General features: G+C 36.7%; 2 protein-coding genes across 8 annotated transcripts in view; one reads left to right on the top strand and one right to left on the bottom strand.

Moving 5' to 3' along the window:
* The window catches only part of POLR3G (RNA polymerase III subunit G), a 104150-nt gene extending 99313 nt beyond the window's left edge, over window positions 1–4837 (top strand). For all 6 annotated transcript variants that reach the window (XM_072792160.1, XM_072792181.1, XM_072792177.1 and 3 more), the window contains one exon: window positions 1073–4837. In XM_072792160.1, the coding sequence (XP_072648261.1) occupies window positions 1073–1159 (87 nt within the window). In that variant the 3' untranslated portion in view covers window positions 1160–4837. The remainder of the gene's footprint in view (window positions 1–1072) is intronic.
* Window positions 4234–17064, bottom strand: LYSMD3 (LysM domain containing 3). Of its 2 annotated transcripts, none has more exons than XM_072792119.1 (3): window positions 16680–17064; window positions 13033–13295; window positions 4234–7856 (listed from the first exon to the last, which is right to left on the bottom strand). In XM_072792119.1, the coding sequence occupies exons 2-3, from the start codon at window positions 13285–13287 to the stop codon at window positions 7194–7196; spliced, it is 918 nt and encodes a 305-aa protein (XP_072648220.1). In that variant the 5' UTR covers window positions 13288–13295; window positions 16680–17064; the 3' UTR covers window positions 4234–7193. The 2 variants fall into 2 exon arrangements, with proteins under 2 accessions (XP_072648220.1, XP_072648217.1); XM_072792116.1 differs by lacking the exon at window positions 16680–17064 and adding an exon at window positions 16059–16559.
* Window positions 17065–17368: the final 304 nt, after the last annotated feature.

The raw sequence follows: 17368 nt of genomic DNA, 5'->3' as shown, positions 1-17368 counted from the left end.
AGAGATGTAGAGATTAATTTTTTTATGGCAGATTTCAATGATGAATAAAAATCTAGTGATGAGTAAAATAAAAAAAACATAGACTTTATCACCCAGCTTTAACAATCATCAATTTATAGCCAGTCTTTCAACCACTCATTCATTCACCCAATCCACTCTCACTTCCATTCCCCATCCACCTTGGATTATTATAAAAAGCAAATCCTAGACATTGTATCATTTCATCCATAAATATTTCAGTGTGTATTAAAAAATTAGGGCTCTTTAACAACATCACACTATCATTATTACACCTAAGATGATGAATTTTTGTCTGAAAAAAGGTAATTTTCATTCCAATCAAAATCCAAATACAGCCCATACACTGCAGTTGGTTTTAAATTTCTAATCCACATCCAAAATGGATTTTTGAATTTTTGACAGAAAGCACAGAAATATCAGGAAGGAATCATTTACATGGATAAGTCTTCCCCAATCTTAATAATTAAGTTGTTCCCAGGTGCTTAGTTCTTCTTAACCTCAAGGAAACTGTGGGGCCCTCGATGGAATATGGCATTTTCTAGGTTTGATTTGGTGTCTGGAAGCCTGTTTTGTGATAGGAAGCAAAAATCCCTGTACTCGAGTTCAGTTACATGGCCTAATTGAAAACCTCCTTTCTGGTGTAGTTTAATGAACGTTAACATAAATTGGCTGTTTCTTGAGCGTCTGTACATTTGTTTGGAGTGTTTAGTGGTTTAGCTAACTAAACCCCATGTGCCATCCTACTAAGGTGTAAGGAATTCCAGGTGTCTATTCTACTAAAGTGTAACGGAAATTCCTGCATTTTCTCTTAACTAGTTGGTGCCTAAAAACAGTAGGAGGTAATGGCCTTGTGGCAAGCAGCACAGGTGGATGGGAGTGAAAACTAATGTTTTTTTTTAAGCACGAAATAGAGACTTTTTAAGGTCTGTTTTATTACCCAGACTTGATATTGATAAACTTAAAGGGATCGCCTACCTTATATTTTTTAATAATTATCTTACTACTCATTCATTTTAATGTTTACTGAAGAATAATATATCATTTCACTTAGGAAAATGACTACATTAATTCATACTTTGAAGATGGAGATGATTTTGGTGCAGACAGTGACGACAACATGGATGAAGCAACCTATTAAGCTATGAAATTTCTCCAAAAATATCTTTCTGATACCACTTCTGAACATTTGGACAGCCTTGTTTTCTATTTCTGATATTTTTGTTCTTGTTTTGTTGGACAAATATTTGCTGTCAAAATACTCAGAACCACTTAGAGTTTACATACTGGTTATCTTACCCATTAGTCTCTGATACTGTCCCATTCCTTTTCAACACCTCTGTCATCTTATGTATTCAGATGGATTTTTTTGGTATCATTTCGATTTCAATGTGCCTAGAGTTTTTGCATCTTTTAATCTGTGTATTCACATTTGGACAAATTATTCTTGTTGAACTCGATCTGTTGTAAAACTGTTACTAGTCATCATAGTGGATTTCTGTCATCTGAAAGTTGACTTCATACTGCACAGAGAGCACTTTAAAAACAAAGAAACTTGAAGCTAATTTTCTTTTACTTTTGCATGGGTACGTTCTGTGCTGCATTAGGACTACAGAAACCTGAGCTCTTAACAATTGCACATTTTATGAGAGTGGAAGTTTTGTGATCAAAAACAGACACACACAGGAAAATGCTGATCTGAATGGTATGGGTTTCCCAGCTCACATCTCAGCCCTTAACAAAAACCTGGGATGAATATTAACAAATACTTGAATTTGGAGCCAACTCAGTACCATATATTGATTAATCATCCCACTATAAGTTTGATATCTTTGAATAGTTGGGCTTATGAAAAATTAAGATATCTTATTTGTATTTTACCAAAGTGTAGAGAAAGTGCTAGTCATATAAATCTCACCGCAGAATGCACATGTTTGAAATCTGTGAGGTGTAGTTGCTATTACTAAATTTCACCAGGACTCCTAGTTATCCAGCCGATTTATATAACAATGCAAAATGCAACTCAGGTCATTTTAAAATTAAGATTAATTTTTCTTGTTTCAATTAAAAACTGGCTCCCTTGCCTTATGTTTTGGCAGGGAAAATACCTAAGACCCCCAGCCTCCAAAGACACACAATTGCCAAAGATTTTCAGTGGAATTTGTATTATATATTTTTTAATGATTTATTAGTATTACTTTCCAAAAAGAATAAAGAAAATAATTTTTCCCCTTTAGGAAGATACTACCCATCACCCTCTAATCTTGAGAATCAAAGCGGTAGATTCTATTTCTACCTTTACTATTAGTCTCAACTTGAAAATGAGCTTGGTTAAGTTTTCTGTGCCTTAGTTTCCCCACCTGTAAACTATTTCCTATAAAAATTGCTTACACACTAAACAAAATTTGCCATGTGTATTCATTGATACCTTAACAGAAATGATCGCTTAGTTTGGTTCTTGCCCTCTAAAAAAGATGTGGCCTTGTAAGTGACTGAAAACAAACTTTTGGAAAACTAACATGTTTTCCTCACAAAATATATTATAACCTGATTTTCCCATCTTATATTCTGGAGGGGAGGACTGAAGAAAATTTATATTGTCTTGGACCATTTTGTAACATGACTTTCTCAGGAAAAACATCACTTTCAATTTTAATACCTCCTCAGATAATTCAAGGTGGGTGTGAAGACCATTGTTAGTTCAGTGCTATATCAATCATATGTGCGTTACCTGTTGAAGTAAGCTTCTGGGGAATTTTAAATATTTTAAATGGAAAACATAAAAAGTCCATGTTAAAACAGCAATCTGCTGGACTTAAAAGGAGAAACTCAAATCAAGTTTCTAGTTGTGATGGGCAAATTACATCACTTAGGATTGTAAAGTAAGACATTGATGTTTTAGTCTCTTACCTCTTTAGTCTAATACCATTTAATTTATACAAACCTGATTTCAACGGCTCTGTTGACTTGCTTTAATATAAATCTGCAGATAACCCTGTGAATTGGTCAAATGCACTAAAGATCTAGGTATTTTTATTCCTAGCTCTCAATTTTGCCTCCAGTGTTAGTCCAGCAGATGGTAAGACAACCCATTTGGGCAAGGACTTGCTCCCAGGAGGCCCCAGCCATCTGCCTTAAGTGCAGGGTCTTCCCTCTTTGGAAGATCTTTTTTATAAGTTTAAAGTAGGCTAAACGGTGAAGACAGGGAGTATTTAAAGGTTGCTTTACCAGTATGAATCTTGTCTTTCTGGCTTAAAATCTCAGAGACTGTGAAGTTAGTTATTCCACAAGAAGGTAAACTTTAATGCAGAGATAGCCTCCTGTATATAAAAAAGTACTTGTTGGCGAAGTGTCTTTAAAATTGCTATATTAACAGGCAAAATTGTTTTGTTGCTTATTTTTCTGTTTACACATTAAATTCTTACAAAACAAAGTTGTGTCCTTTTGTTTTATACAAACATTATTTTGAACCTCCTTAAATACGCTTGAGAAAAGTAATTTTACCTAATAACTATTTATTGAGCAAGTATGACAGTTACCAAATACTCTTGAATAAACCACCCACAAAAGAAAACTCTAGGTGATTAAAGTCGTGTTTACAAATAAAGAGATTTGGCAGAAGTATAATATTAGTGTGATCATTAGTATCACAGACTTACAGTGGATACAAGAGAATGCAAAGAAATTTAGAGGATCTTGTTAACCTTTCCATTCCTACCACATTCAAATGTAGTGTCAATGGCTTTGCCTTAATATGCTTAAAGCCTCTGGAGTTAGTAAAAGCTTTTTATTAAAATAGGAGTTTAAATACAATTTTAAGGGGAAAAAGGATTACATCACAAATTCCTCCAATAAATAAAACTTCAAACAACTTTTTCAATTACTTTTGCTGCTGGTAATTTAAAAAAGTATCCTTGAAGTGGAAAGGTTGTTTCATGATAAAATTTACATATAGAGCATTTTGTTAAATGCCCGACCCACAACTTGCTAAGCAGCCATGAACCAAGCCTCATAAAGTCTTCCCTGATATCGAAGAACATCCAAAGAATATCAATCTGAAATCTGTCTTCATCTGTGTCCTATAAATAATCCAGTGGACTTTATTTCTGTATGACAAGGGGGAATTCTATTTACCTTACACAGTATCTCTACATAAAATAGTTTTTAGAAAAGAAAACATGTTTGCTTTTATTCAATTAAATTCACCAGCTTCCATTTTAGACTGAATAATAAAATAGAAACTTTATTATATTTGCATATCTTTTAAAATATGAAAAATAAGGGGCAGAAAGTTTTAAAAACCAGTTTTACAGATGTACATGCTAATAATGTTCTACAATTGCATTTTGATTTGTATAAAATACATCATACAAAAGATTTATAGTATTTGCATACATAAAAAGAATTAAATAAAGCATTCAGATATTTCTATTATCTAACAGTGCAATATGCACATACTTGGAAGAAAAATACTGATTTCCTGAGCAACGATGTTGTAATTCAAAATAAGAATGATACTCATCATAATGCACCATTTAAATACAGATTTCTAAAACCTCCACATTTACCCTGTAATGCTTTGACTGGATCCTGGCTTCATGATATTTCTGAAACACCCTTCATACTCCCATATAGGTAATTTTAGAAACAGATACCTTAAAAAGAACTAATTACTAAGTAGTGGTTCATTTAAAGAATTCTTGCTGAACAAGTGAGTACAGAAAAAGAAAAGCTTTAAAAAACAAAGTCCTTTGGAAAAGTTCATTTAATATCTTCTTTCTAATTCTAATACGGCCAGCAGACTGTATAATCTTTTAATCTGTCTTGAAAAACGAATTCCATACTTTTCTAGGAGTAGGATGGCAAAAACTTTAAACAGCATTCAACAGTTCAAAACAATCTTAACCATTTATACCCAGGTTTAAGAGAAATAATAATCTGTCCTAAAAATAGATTTTTCTTCATTTACAACTCCAATTTTTTAAACAAACCAAACAGAACGATTTGTTAGGATATATATAACATACATACCTTCTAATGTAAAGTGTCCAAGTAAATTCAAATAAGGGTTTCAACACAATTAAAACCCACAATATCAAATAATAACTTATTAAGTTTTACCAAGTCATCTGTATTTGCTATAAATTTTGATGTATACGAGTCGTTTTTAAAAGCTAAAATTATTCTAGAACTATTAAATGCTTAGGAAAATTTTTAAATGACCCTTAAAGATTAAATTCTAAAATTCTATATATATGACATATAGAATTATAAAGAATTCAAAGATATAGAGAAGGGAAACTGCCTGATTGTGTCATAAGGATATGTTAAATTTCCTTCAAGGAACAGACACTGCAAGACAGAAATGGTTTTAAATCAAGTACATAGTACACTTCACCACTTTAAGTCACTTACTTTGGAAATCAGACCTATCACAATTTCAAAGTAGCACTAGCAAAAAGGAATTACTGACTCTGTGTTTTCATCAATTTGATGTAAACAAAGTTCTAAATTCTACCCTAAAATAATCCATTTTTCTTCCCTAAAACTTGATTTTTCGGCAAGTGTAATAAATACAATGTAAACTGACCAAGGTAACACTGAGCATAGATTAGAAAGATCATACATTTTTTTTAAGAAACCAAGGCACATTAAAATAATTTTTTAAATTCCAAATTAAAAGAGTTACTCAAAAAATGATTTTGCTACAACTTCTATATTAACATTTTTCATTAATTGTCTAAGGTCCTCTAATACATGCAAGGGCTTTAATTCTTGACTTCTTTGTCCTGTCTTTTTATGATACTTTCCTCCTGAAAGTACATGAAAACCTCATTTACCATACTTATTCACTCCTCCCCCTTTTTAAAAATCAATATTGGAGTTGCAAATATAAAATGACTGGTCAAAACCTGAAACATTAAAAATTAGGAAATAATGCCCAGAAAATGAGGTGGTATTATATAACTTAAGATACATACTTTATTATACACAAAACAGACAATTCAGACTCCACCAAATCTTTCTTCTAATGAATCATTTTGGTTAACATTTTTAAAACACATACTTTATAAAACTAAATGATGGAAATCAGTAGGCAAATGATGCTTAGTTAGCCAAACTATGTCTGATCCCCGCAAATCTTAAGAAGTAGCACTATCAAGCCCTTTCAATTGATCCACACACCTCTGGCCTCTGTTCCCCAAATTAATGCTACAGTTCAGAGGGGAAAAAAAGGTCTAAGTTGGACATTTTCTCTTTGAAAACCAGGTTAACGGATCAAGAAATAATTTGTTACTGTTAATGCAAAAGGGCTCTTTCACCTTTGCTTTTGCTTATTAATCATTTTCTGCAACAGACCTGAGGCAGCCCATGAAAATCTGTTTTAATAAACTTATACTGTTGTGCTTGATAGTGAAGGTGGAGACGAACTTACACAGCATATGTTATGAATCCTGTTGGACCATATGAAATAATACTTAATTTTAATTCAATACTTAATTTTAATTCTAAAAATTGTATTAGCTTACGTAAAGCAATTATCATAAGGCATTAAATGTAATTAAGGCATGTTACTGCATGTAACACAGCAACAACTTATCACAGTATGTAAGGATTTATTTCCTAAATAATGCTAATTCGTCTAACACTTTTCATTAAAGAATTACAAAAGTGCTTTCAAATAACAGAGGCAAATATAATCACTTAAAAAACAGAAGCAGAGGCAGTGAGCTTTAAGAGACAAAGAATACTTTTAGGTCTTGACCCAATCCAGTGTTCTAGTGACCAAACGGCAACTTCTTAACTAGAATACATTATTTTGGGGACTTAAGCCAAAAAATAATTCCTTGGAAAATAAAACTTAAACATAACCAACCTTGAATAAGAAAAATGATGCATTTTCCAAGTTAAGAACTTCCTAGACCCATATTTAAATTCATTTCTGCTTTAAGCATTGATACAACAGATACATGGATTCACAACTCTCAATATCAACAACTAGCAACTGTAAGAATTTTATACTCAATTTGTAAATGGCTCCCCCAAAAGGGCGAAAAACAAAAGCATCTTCAATCTCCCTAACTTCTGCCCTTAAAGTGGTTATTGAATATAACTGATTCACCACACTCCAGATACACATGATCATTAACAATGTTATTATTATGAGCTAACTGCTATGTCTTGTGTTGAGCAGCAGGTGATTGAGAATCTTGACTATATAGTTTATGATCATGTTGGCCAAAGGGTATTCCTTTAGTTGGACCAATTCCATTTTCCATTTCTCTTTGTTGTGATGGAGGTGTCACTCCTGAATGCAAATGTGAAGAATCCATTGTTGAATGGTGACTAACATCCACTTTCGCTAAAATTTCATAATACAGTAAATAAAATACTGGCGTTATTATACCTACTATCAACATTATCACTACAGCTGTCCACCACCCTATTCCCCAGTCCGCTCCATAATAAGGATCCTTACGTTGAATGTTTTTGTTATCAGGTTCAAAACGTATCTGTTGTGCTGTTAAAGCAGATACCACCTCATTAAGATTCTCTTTTTTGGTGTCTGTACATTTTACTATTTGTTCTATGTCTCGGTCTACTTCTTTTAAAAAGTTATCAGCTGACTCACTGGAAGAAAGAGAATCATTAGGTGGCAAAATTTCCTGTTGTTCTGGAACATATTGAACAGATGAAGGACGTGAAGCCTGTCTTCCTTTTGGAGGATAAAGTGTTTCAGTCAATGAACTAAATTTTTTAACTGGAATTTTGATAGACCTAAGGGCAAAAAAGTCTTGATCGCTGATGAGATTGTTAACCCTCTTGATATCTGCTACCTGTTAAAAAAAAAAAAAAAGGCAACATTCAACTGAACTCTCCATCAAAATAGAGGTAGCAATAGTCATTTATCTTAGTTACTTTGGAAGGGAAAAAATAGTGGAGCTTAATTATTAGTAGTATTATCACACCCAGAGAGATTTTGTAGATAACAGTTCTACACCACTTTTGATCTACTAGTCTTAGGAAATCACTACTTACTTTTTACTATCACCCATGTATTATTAGCACTAATGGTAGGTATTTAAGTAGGTTGTGGGATCATTTGATATTTCTCTTTGTATATCATGCACAAATATCACACTTTCTATTGTTTTTAAACCATCTAGGAAGGAAGGATTACAAATATGTTCTTTCTTCCAGTCTGGCAATTAAAAGTGTAGGCAAATGTCAACTTACACTAAAACTACTGTATTTTATCAAAACTAAGATGCCATCAACTCTAAGATGTGCCATTATTTTACATATTGCTTAGGGGGGAAAAAACCAAAACACCAAATAATGAGGATGCCACCATTCCAATTTCAAGGATGTTAAAATGTTTGAAAAAACATGCACCTCAGGAATGATACTATAATTTATCTCCCTCACTTGTGTTGATAACATTTCCCCTAACTTCTCAGTGTTCATGCATTATTCAATTACCCCCAAGATCAGTCATTTTTTTCTAAGCTTTTTCTATATATTATATAATCTTCAACCTGTCTGTATATCCTATCCACCAGCCACTGTCAAGAGGGAGATCATGGGAGTGCTCCTCAATTACCAATTATAATGGTAGGCTCTCCCACCATCTTTAAGTGATTAGTCCCATTCATGATTTCTATCAATGGCTTAACCTAAGCCCTGATTATTTATCACCTGACTGATGTCAGAAAGGCAAAGTGAGTCTAGGATAAAACTTTTTTGGCTTGGTCAACTCAATGGATGATGCCATTTACTGAGATATGGAACACTCTGGAGGGAGAAAAGAAAATAAACGCAGACTTTATATATGCTGACTTTGAGGTGATTGAAATATCCAAGTGGGAGCTATCCAACAGACAGTTACAGGATGTTTGAAATTTAGAAGAATGATCTCAGGTAGAAATATAGATTTATGGATTGCCAGCAAAAATAGTAATTGAAACCACAAAAGTAGACAAGTTCACCAAAGAAGACTGGGAGAAAAAGGTGACATATAAAACATCTCTGAGAAATGTCAACATTTGAGGGATATATTGAATAAGAGAATTCATACCAGAGATTAAGAAAGAGTGGCCAAGGGGTGCCTGGCTGGTTTAGCAGGAGAGCATGTGACTCCTGATCTCAGGAGTTCGAGCCCCAAGCTGGATGTGGAGATTACTTTAAAATAAAATTAAAAAGAAAAAAAGAGTGGCCAAGAAACCAATATGACAGTAGTTAGAAGTATGGACTCTCTGGGTTTGAAGGATGGCTCTGACAACTTTCTAGCTATATGATCTGGGGCAAGTTGTTTAACCTCTCTGCAATTCAATTTCCATGTATGTAAAATGACCGTAATAACACTATCTACCAGATAGGGTTTTGCAAAGATTAATAAATTAAAATGTATGAACATTTAGAATAGTGATATATAGTGTGTTGTAATAACTCTAACATTTAGTATTTATATTTAATATATTACGTATAATTAAATATTACTAGCAGGAAAATAAAAAAGATGCAAAATCAAGGAGGCTGAAGAGGGCTTTTAGGAGGAAATGAATGATGAACTATCAACTGCAGATTCCTGATCACAAAGTCCACTGAAGAATGAGAGCGTTTCTGGTTTTTTGGTTTTTTGTTTTTTTTTTAAAGATTATTTATTTATTCCCGAGAGACGGAGACATAGGCAAAGGGAGAAGCAGGCTCCCCACAAGGAGCCGGATGTGGGACTCTAACCCAGGACCCTGGGACCACACCCTGAGCAGAAGGCAGCCTCAACTACAGAGCCACCCAGGCATCCTGAAGAATGAGAGTTCCTGTTGGAAAAATCAATTCCCTGGAAGTGTACGTGTGGAAGGAGGATGGAGGGAGGATTCAGAGTAACTATATGAGACAATAAGGAAAAAGGATGCTTTCAAATTTACAACCTCAAGACTTTTTTTCTTAGAGCAAATAAAGATTCGTTTGATAAACCCCAAAGTCTGACCCCATTCTCTTTAAATGTTCATTTGTTTGATATTGTCTATTCTATTAACTGCTTCATATTGTTTTTAAACCAGGCTTCCAACTTTTAGTAGTCTACCTAGGTTCTCACTCTGAATATCCCTGTTATTTTCTTTTATACTGACTTCCTTGTTGCATTCAGGATTCCAACCTTGAACTTTGTCCTCTTGTCACTGTTTTATGACATATGTTTATGACATATATGGCATTATGTTTAGTAACGTCTAATACTGAGTACTTATAAGTGGAATACAGCACTAAGTACTCTGAAGTGAAAAATCCTGGAGTGCCTGGGTGGCTCAGTAGGTTGCAAGCATCTGCCTTCAGCTTGCATCATAAACCCAGGAACCTGAGATCAAGCCTTGCATCAGGCTCCCTGCCCAGTGGGAAGCCTGCTTCTCTGTCTCCCAGCTGCTCCCCTTGCTTGTGCTCACGTGCTGTCAAATAAACAGAATCTTTAAAAAATAAATAGAGAAATCTTTTTGTAAGGTTCACCATTTTCGCTGGTTGAGCTCCTGGCAAAAGGGAGCACTGTTTAACTCCCTGTTATGTCAATTTTCCCTACTGTGGATAGTGCCTTCTTTTCTCTAATGGTAAGCTAACTGCCCTTTCATCATTCTTCATTTTCAACGAGGAACCAGCTAAAACATCTTGGGAATACCCCCAAATGATGTTCTGTAAATTTCTCTATACTTACTGCACATATTTTAGTCTAAGCCCTGATCAATCTTCACTTGAATCATTCCACTAACCGTCTCATTGGGTCCCCTCCAACTTGCCAGCAGGCTTCCCTACCATTTTGCAGCACTCTTTAAAACTCTGTAATGGTGTTCTTAACTACACAGATCAAATTTTTCCTCAGGTAACACAAAGTGCTTCTTCCCATCAGTCTATGCCACTCATTTCTGGAAAAATGAGTGGAAATCTATTAAATTTCCTCTGTTGTTCTTATTTTCTCCTATACCTTTCTCTTTATATACTCATACAGTTATATACTTTTTCTTGTTCACCTCATTTGAAATATGACCTATTTTTAATCATTGAGATGGCATTTCAAACTTGTATTCTTCTAAGATAATTTAAAAGGTTCATTAAAGGAAAACCTATGTCTTTCTCTAATAAAGCTATTGGACCACACTCTTCTCTTGGACCTCCACTTTGATAATTTTAGCCTTATCCCTAATTTTAAATCTTGATTACTTTCTATCAACTTTCTTAAACATTTTCTATAACTTATTTACTTTCTAAAGCACATTCTGTAACTTTTCTACAAACATGTATCACATGGTTATTTATGCTAAAAAATGAAATCAGATATACTAAGACCTCATAATAAATAGTGTTGCTATATGTGAACAAGTTGCAACCCCCCAATCTAGCTCTTATTACCTCATCAAGAAATGCATTCCAATAAAATATTTTATTAAATTTTTAAATAAATATATATCTGTTTTGATCAGCTGAATTGCAATAATTACCCTATTCAGAGAAAAATAATACACAAAACTTCATGGCCAGAGGAAATTTTTAAAAATTCAATTTAAATTTACATATATTGTAAATATTTACATATTTATTGTATAAATAAATGTATAAATATATGTTTCTATTGCAGAGAACTATGACAGATAACCAATAAAAGGCTTTCAAGTACAAAAATATAACACATCATGAAAGACTGGGGGGGGGAGGATAAAAATACTAATCAAGGAGAAAAAGGAATGATAAAAATTTCATGCTATTAAAAAAGTGCATATAGGGTGCCTGGGTGGCTCGGTGGGTTGAGCATCTGACTCTTGGTTTTGGCTCAGGTCAGGATCTCATGAGTCATGAGGTTGACCCCTTGTCTGGTTTCCCACTGGGCAGGGAGTCTGTTGGAAGGTTCTCGCTCTCCTACTCCCTCTGCCCCTCCCCCCACTCATGTACTCTAAAATAAATTCTTTCTTTAAAAGTACATTTAAAGAGTTTTCTAACGGTCATATTTTTAAATATCAATATTGACAACATTCTGGAAATTATATCCTTTAAATCATTAAAAAGTATTTAAGCTTCCTTTAAAATGTGTAAGGTGATACACAGTATGTACATTTCAAAATTCTGCTGGAAGTATGAGAAAAGAATGTTTGAAAAAATATTCTAACAATTTCCATATAAATGTGTTCACGTGAAAAGATTTCATGCTAAGGATGCAAGATGGACATAATGACATATATAAAATGGGTTTAATGTTACTGAAATAAAAATACACCTTTCCTTCTATCTATCAATTCTACTTTTGGGAATCTATTCCACAAAAATAAAGGTACCACCCTTTAAAGATAGAGCTGTGATGATATTCACCACACTATTCAAAACATGGGAGAAAATCCCGACTATGTTATAGAACAGCTTCATAATTATGATACGTTCATACCATGCAATATTATATAGCTACATAAAACATAAGTTAGATTTGTAAGACAATAAAGGGATGTCCATGATATACTAAGAAATGAAAAAGGCAACTTGAAGAGTAATAGACATAAAAATAAACCAATTTTTAAAAACAAAATCACCAATGCCCCAAGTGGTTTAAATATATGTAAATATTTATACTTATGTACGTATTTTACTTCTATAAAGCACAAAAAAAGGAATGAAATACCTTATATATATACGTATTTTACTTTTATACAGCACAAAAAAGGTATGAAAAGAAACACACCAAAGTGTATCATTTCAGGAGCTGAGGAAGAGAAAAACTTTTCCTTATGTATTTCTATATTCTCTTACAACTTGAGTAAGGAGGAGAGATAGCACAATTAGGTGTTTTTCAATACTGAAAACAGAATCAAGAATTTAATTACAGTAATCACTTAAAAATGTAAAAAGTAACATCTACCAACATAATACAGATTTCTATGGGAAAAAGGGGAAAAACAAGATAAAAGAGCACAAAACTTATTTGTTTGTGCTAATGAACAAATTATTTTGGACGGCATTATCCAAAATCAAATTAAGACTTACCGTACAACAGTACTGAAGGGCTATTGCATTTAAAGTATCTCCTTCCTGTATATCTTTTGTTAATACTATAATGTCATCAAGTCTATCTCTTGATGTACTTCTTCGGATTTTCTCTTTTCCTCTGGATCGAAGCTCATATACTTCAGCATCCTCCTCCAACACATCACTGTCTGTACAATTTCCAAATGCATGTACTTGACCACTTGAATGAACTCCTGGAAGAGGAAAACTACGGTTCTGATGTCTCCCTGCCATGTCAAAATCTGAGGAGGAAAGAAGGCAGAAAAAACTTTAGAATGTGCCTCATCCATTTAACTGAGTTACAAGAATCTTATATTCAGGACCCCTTTTTTAAAAAAAGAATGATTTTAGTTATTTAAAAATTTAGGTTGAAGTTTTACAGATGTTAAACTGCAATTAACATCTGACAGCAGAGACAATGGTACAGGAAGAAGAGGTAATTCATTCTTACAGACTATCCCAAAACATGGGGGTGATAAACATTTTCACAAAAGTAAATTGCTATTTTTTTAAGGTTAAAAAGCTAAGCTCCTTTATTCTGAATATGAATAAAATTAAGGAAATATTTTTGTATTATTAAAAACCTGTGATCATATACTACAATTTATAGTTCTGATGGACTCAAAGAATGTTTTATATGTACAAACACAACACTTTAATGAACCCGAATATCCTGGCTTGTTCTGCATTTTAAGTGCTTGTGGGATTGAAATATCTTTTTTATTACCTCCCTACCTCCCTGCATCACAATGACTTCAGTATTTTTTTTTACTTCAGTATTCATAATTAGTACAGTATGTGCCTTCATATAGGTCATAATTTTGCCCTCAACCAAGGATTCTTATTCCTTGGAAGCTTTTCACCAACCTCTATCAAAGTCCTTGTCCAACTCAATTTATGGTCCATAAAGACTGAACAAATTTTATGTCACTACATCCATTTCAGAAAAGACATTCTAAGACCAAGCACTGACTTAAGGGAAAGGCATACATCAATGAATACTTTTTGCTTACTGGCACAGGCACTCTCCACTCCCCTTCATCAAGCTGAACTGGTTCTCATTAAAAACAAATGTAACAAAAACATATAAAAACTAATTCCACATTCCCAGTGCTAGCTTCATATTAATTGTTCACATAAGAAAGGACCTAGATTGCTTTCAGTTATTGTTTTGAAAGATGGAAAGAAGTAGACAAGTAGTGAAAGGCATTTTGGACATAAAATGTCCAAATTAATTATGAATTAAGACTTCATACTGTGACTTAGACTGAAGAGAGGTAAGACATTAAGGATCATGCCAAGATTTCTGATTTGCATCACTGAGTAAATGGTGATGCCATTCTCTAAAATACCGTACACTGGAAGAAAAGCTGGAGGGGGGGGAGAGGCTGAACAATAAATCATAAATTCCTCTAATATAGCCCCAAAGAATACCAAATAGCCAAGTGGGCTATAGAGTCAAATTCAGAAAGGGTTAGAAATATAATTTCCTGGCTCATGTGCATTGGTAGAAACTGAAGCTGTGTGGGTATAGATGAGATTACCTAAATAAAGTATAGAATAAGAAGGGGTGAAGACAGCCTTGAAGAGTTGCTACATTTGGTATGTGAGTGAAGGAAAATCAGCCTGCAAAGAAGATAGAACAGGCTATTCAGAAGAGGAAGAAAGCATCAAAACAATGTGTCATGGAAGGCAAGCCCAAAGGGTGTCTTAAAGGACTTCGTTCAGTTGAAAATACTACAGACAAATACCAAGTGAAAAAGAAAACAAACACCCTTCAAAAGTCTGAATTTGTAATATGGATGACAACAGATTACATTCTGCATGTAGGCACATACATATATAATTAACGAACTATTTAATTCATTGAATTTATTGATTGTTGACTCCAACCCCTGAAAACCAGTTTCTAATCCTGCTCTACAGTAACACTGGATTGCTTTTAAAACCCACGGATTTCTATGAGGGTAACACAGACAACTAATAACTAATTATTAAGTAGACTATTTCACCCATCCGCACCCCCTCGGGTACTCTTACCGTGAACTGGGGTTCCTAAATTCACAGCCACCAAACTGAAGAAAGTTACCAACACTGTACATCTCTAAAGCAGTTTTAAGTCCTGATCACACCTATTCCTTCATGGAATTCTAAGTGACAAGTCTAACAAGTTTAAAGACTAAACTTGTTATCAACTTGTTATACCGTAATTCACAATGCTTTACTTTTAATTTTCAAGAAGTTGAAAAAGTATCTCCCCTTCACCTAAAATGGGTAATAGTTTTATTTCCACTTATTTAACCAGGTCTTTTCTATCTTGTGTTTTTAGTGTCGGAAATGTCTGTGAATCCTGTGCATTCGTAGGCAAAACTTTACAGTCATGTACATTTTTCTGGGGGGAAAGGGGGTTAATATTTGTTTTCCTGTTCTCAGAGGAGGGGTTTTATGATTTTAAAAATTTAAGAGCCATCTAATATACAGCAATTTGCACGTGGTTATACTGACACACGTAGGCTGCCCTTTTAGACTGTCTCCCTAATTATTCGTTCTTAGAATACCAAACTGGCTTGGAGTGGCTGAAATCCACTGAGCAATGCCCAAAAGCCATTTTACACATTTGCATCAAACTTTCTCCGTGGTGCACCGCTACATAATACTTAAAAGGCTAGCACTTCATCTCATCATCTCTTCACGCTCCTGTGTAATCAAATGCAAGCAGCGGAGCCCCACAAACTGGGTACCTTTCTCTGAATAACCAAAAACTGGCTGCGCCTCCGAGCGAAGCGGAAAAGCTAGATTCCGGCGCAAGCAGGTAATTACCTAAGCCAACCACACACAGGTTACAAAGGGCACAGTACTCAAGTCATCGGGCTCGATTTTCTTCAACCTGTCTTAATTCTCTTAGAGGTAGGAAAAAATGCACGAACTCTCTCTTCTGAAAACTGAGGGGGGGGGGGACCAACCCTGCATGCTGCCTAGATTTCCAAGCAGTCGCAAAAACTTACGCAATGGATACGTTGCTAAATAAAGCATCCATCAGCTCGCTCTGAACTGAGAGTGGCTTCCCACACACCTTCGTTATCTGCAGCGGCTGCTGCCGGGTGTTTCGCTTCGGTTTCCCTTAAGCAGAGAGCAATAAAGGGGCCGCAGGGCGCGAGCGGCCCCGCACCGCGATACCATCACAGGGGCTGCATCCGCCTGGGCCAATCCAGTTTTTAAAGACTTCACTTCCCGCTCCCCCGTCCTCCTCCACTGCACGCACCTAGGGGCCTTATTTCTGTCTACTCCTCGAGATGACCTCAGATTTTCATGTCACGCCGTGTATTCAGCATCAACAACACGTTGTGTGGGGAAAAGAAAGCGCTTAGGTTCCAAACGCGGCGACCCGGGAATCCGGCAGGTGGGAGGAGTCCTTCCTCCGGGCCTCAGTTTCCCCGAGAGTGTGACGAGGGGCTTCGGTGCGGCCGCGCCGCGAAGGTCGACCCCGCCCCGGGAGCCGAGCCCCGTGTGGCCGCCGCGGCTACACCTGCGGCCGCAGGCTCCGCGCCATCTCCCGCGAGAGCGCAGCGGGGGCCGGACCCCCCCCCCGCCCCCCGCCCCCCGCGACCTCTCGCCGCCATCTTTACCTGCTCCGTTAGCAGCGGGGACGCACCAGGGAGCCAGCTGCCAGGTCCGCCGCCGCGGCTCCAGACCCGGGCAGACTCATGACCGAGCCTCCGCCCGGGGCCGTCCCGCGTCCCCGGCCACCACCGCCGCCAACGTCTCCGCCTTCCGGGCCGTGCGCCGCCGCCACGTCCGCAAACCTGCCGTGCGTCATCGCGTCAAGTGGGCGGAGGTGGGAAGCGGTGGAGGAGGAGGGCGGAGGTGGGGAGGGGCGGGGAAGGAGGCAGAGGGAGGGGACGCGGGGCGAGGACCGGAGCCGGCGGGAGCTCCCCCAGCCTCGGGCTGCGCCGGGCGCGCAGGCGCACGGAGGCCGGCGGGGGCCCGACTTCCGGCCCCGCCCGCGTTTCCTCCCCGATGCCCCGCCCCTTCCGCCCCCGGGAGCGGCGCGGCGCGGCGGGCGGAGCCGGAGGGCTTCCCGGAGACCCCGGGGCGCGCGGGCTGCGCCTTTGTCCCTCGCCCCACTGACTGTCTAGGAAATACGCGGCCGCGGGGGGCCGGGAGGAGGGAGGTTCTTAAGGGCTTGACGGCGTTGTTGTACATCTCTTCCTGCTCTGCATCTGGAGGCTTCTGTAGAGTGGAGGACTGAGCCCCGCAGCTCGGTGTTGACATCCGTGTTTTGGCAAATTGCGCCTTGCTGCTTCTTCCTGTGGAA

Source organism: Canis lupus, chromosome 2 (assembly GCF_048164855.1).
Source record: "Canis lupus baileyi chromosome 2, mCanLup2.hap1, whole genome shotgun sequence".
In the NCBI taxonomy this organism is placed as follows: Eukaryota; Metazoa; Chordata; class Mammalia; order Carnivora; family Canidae; genus Canis; species Canis lupus.
This window is presented reverse-complemented; position numbering and strand designations above follow the sequence as displayed.

Coding starts and splice junctions, on each gene's coding strand:
- LYSMD3 (XM_072792116.1), bottom strand. CDS start 16,086: ATGCTTTATTTAGCAACGTATCCATTGC. Junction 13,296..16,058: donor TTTAGCAACGTATCCATTGC/GTAAGTTTTTGC, acceptor TTTCCTCCTCAG/ATTTTGACATGGCAGGGAGA. Junction 7,857..13,032: donor CCCTTCAGTACTGTTGTACG/GTAAGTCTTAAT, acceptor TTTTTTTAACAG/GTAGCAGATATCAAGAGGGT.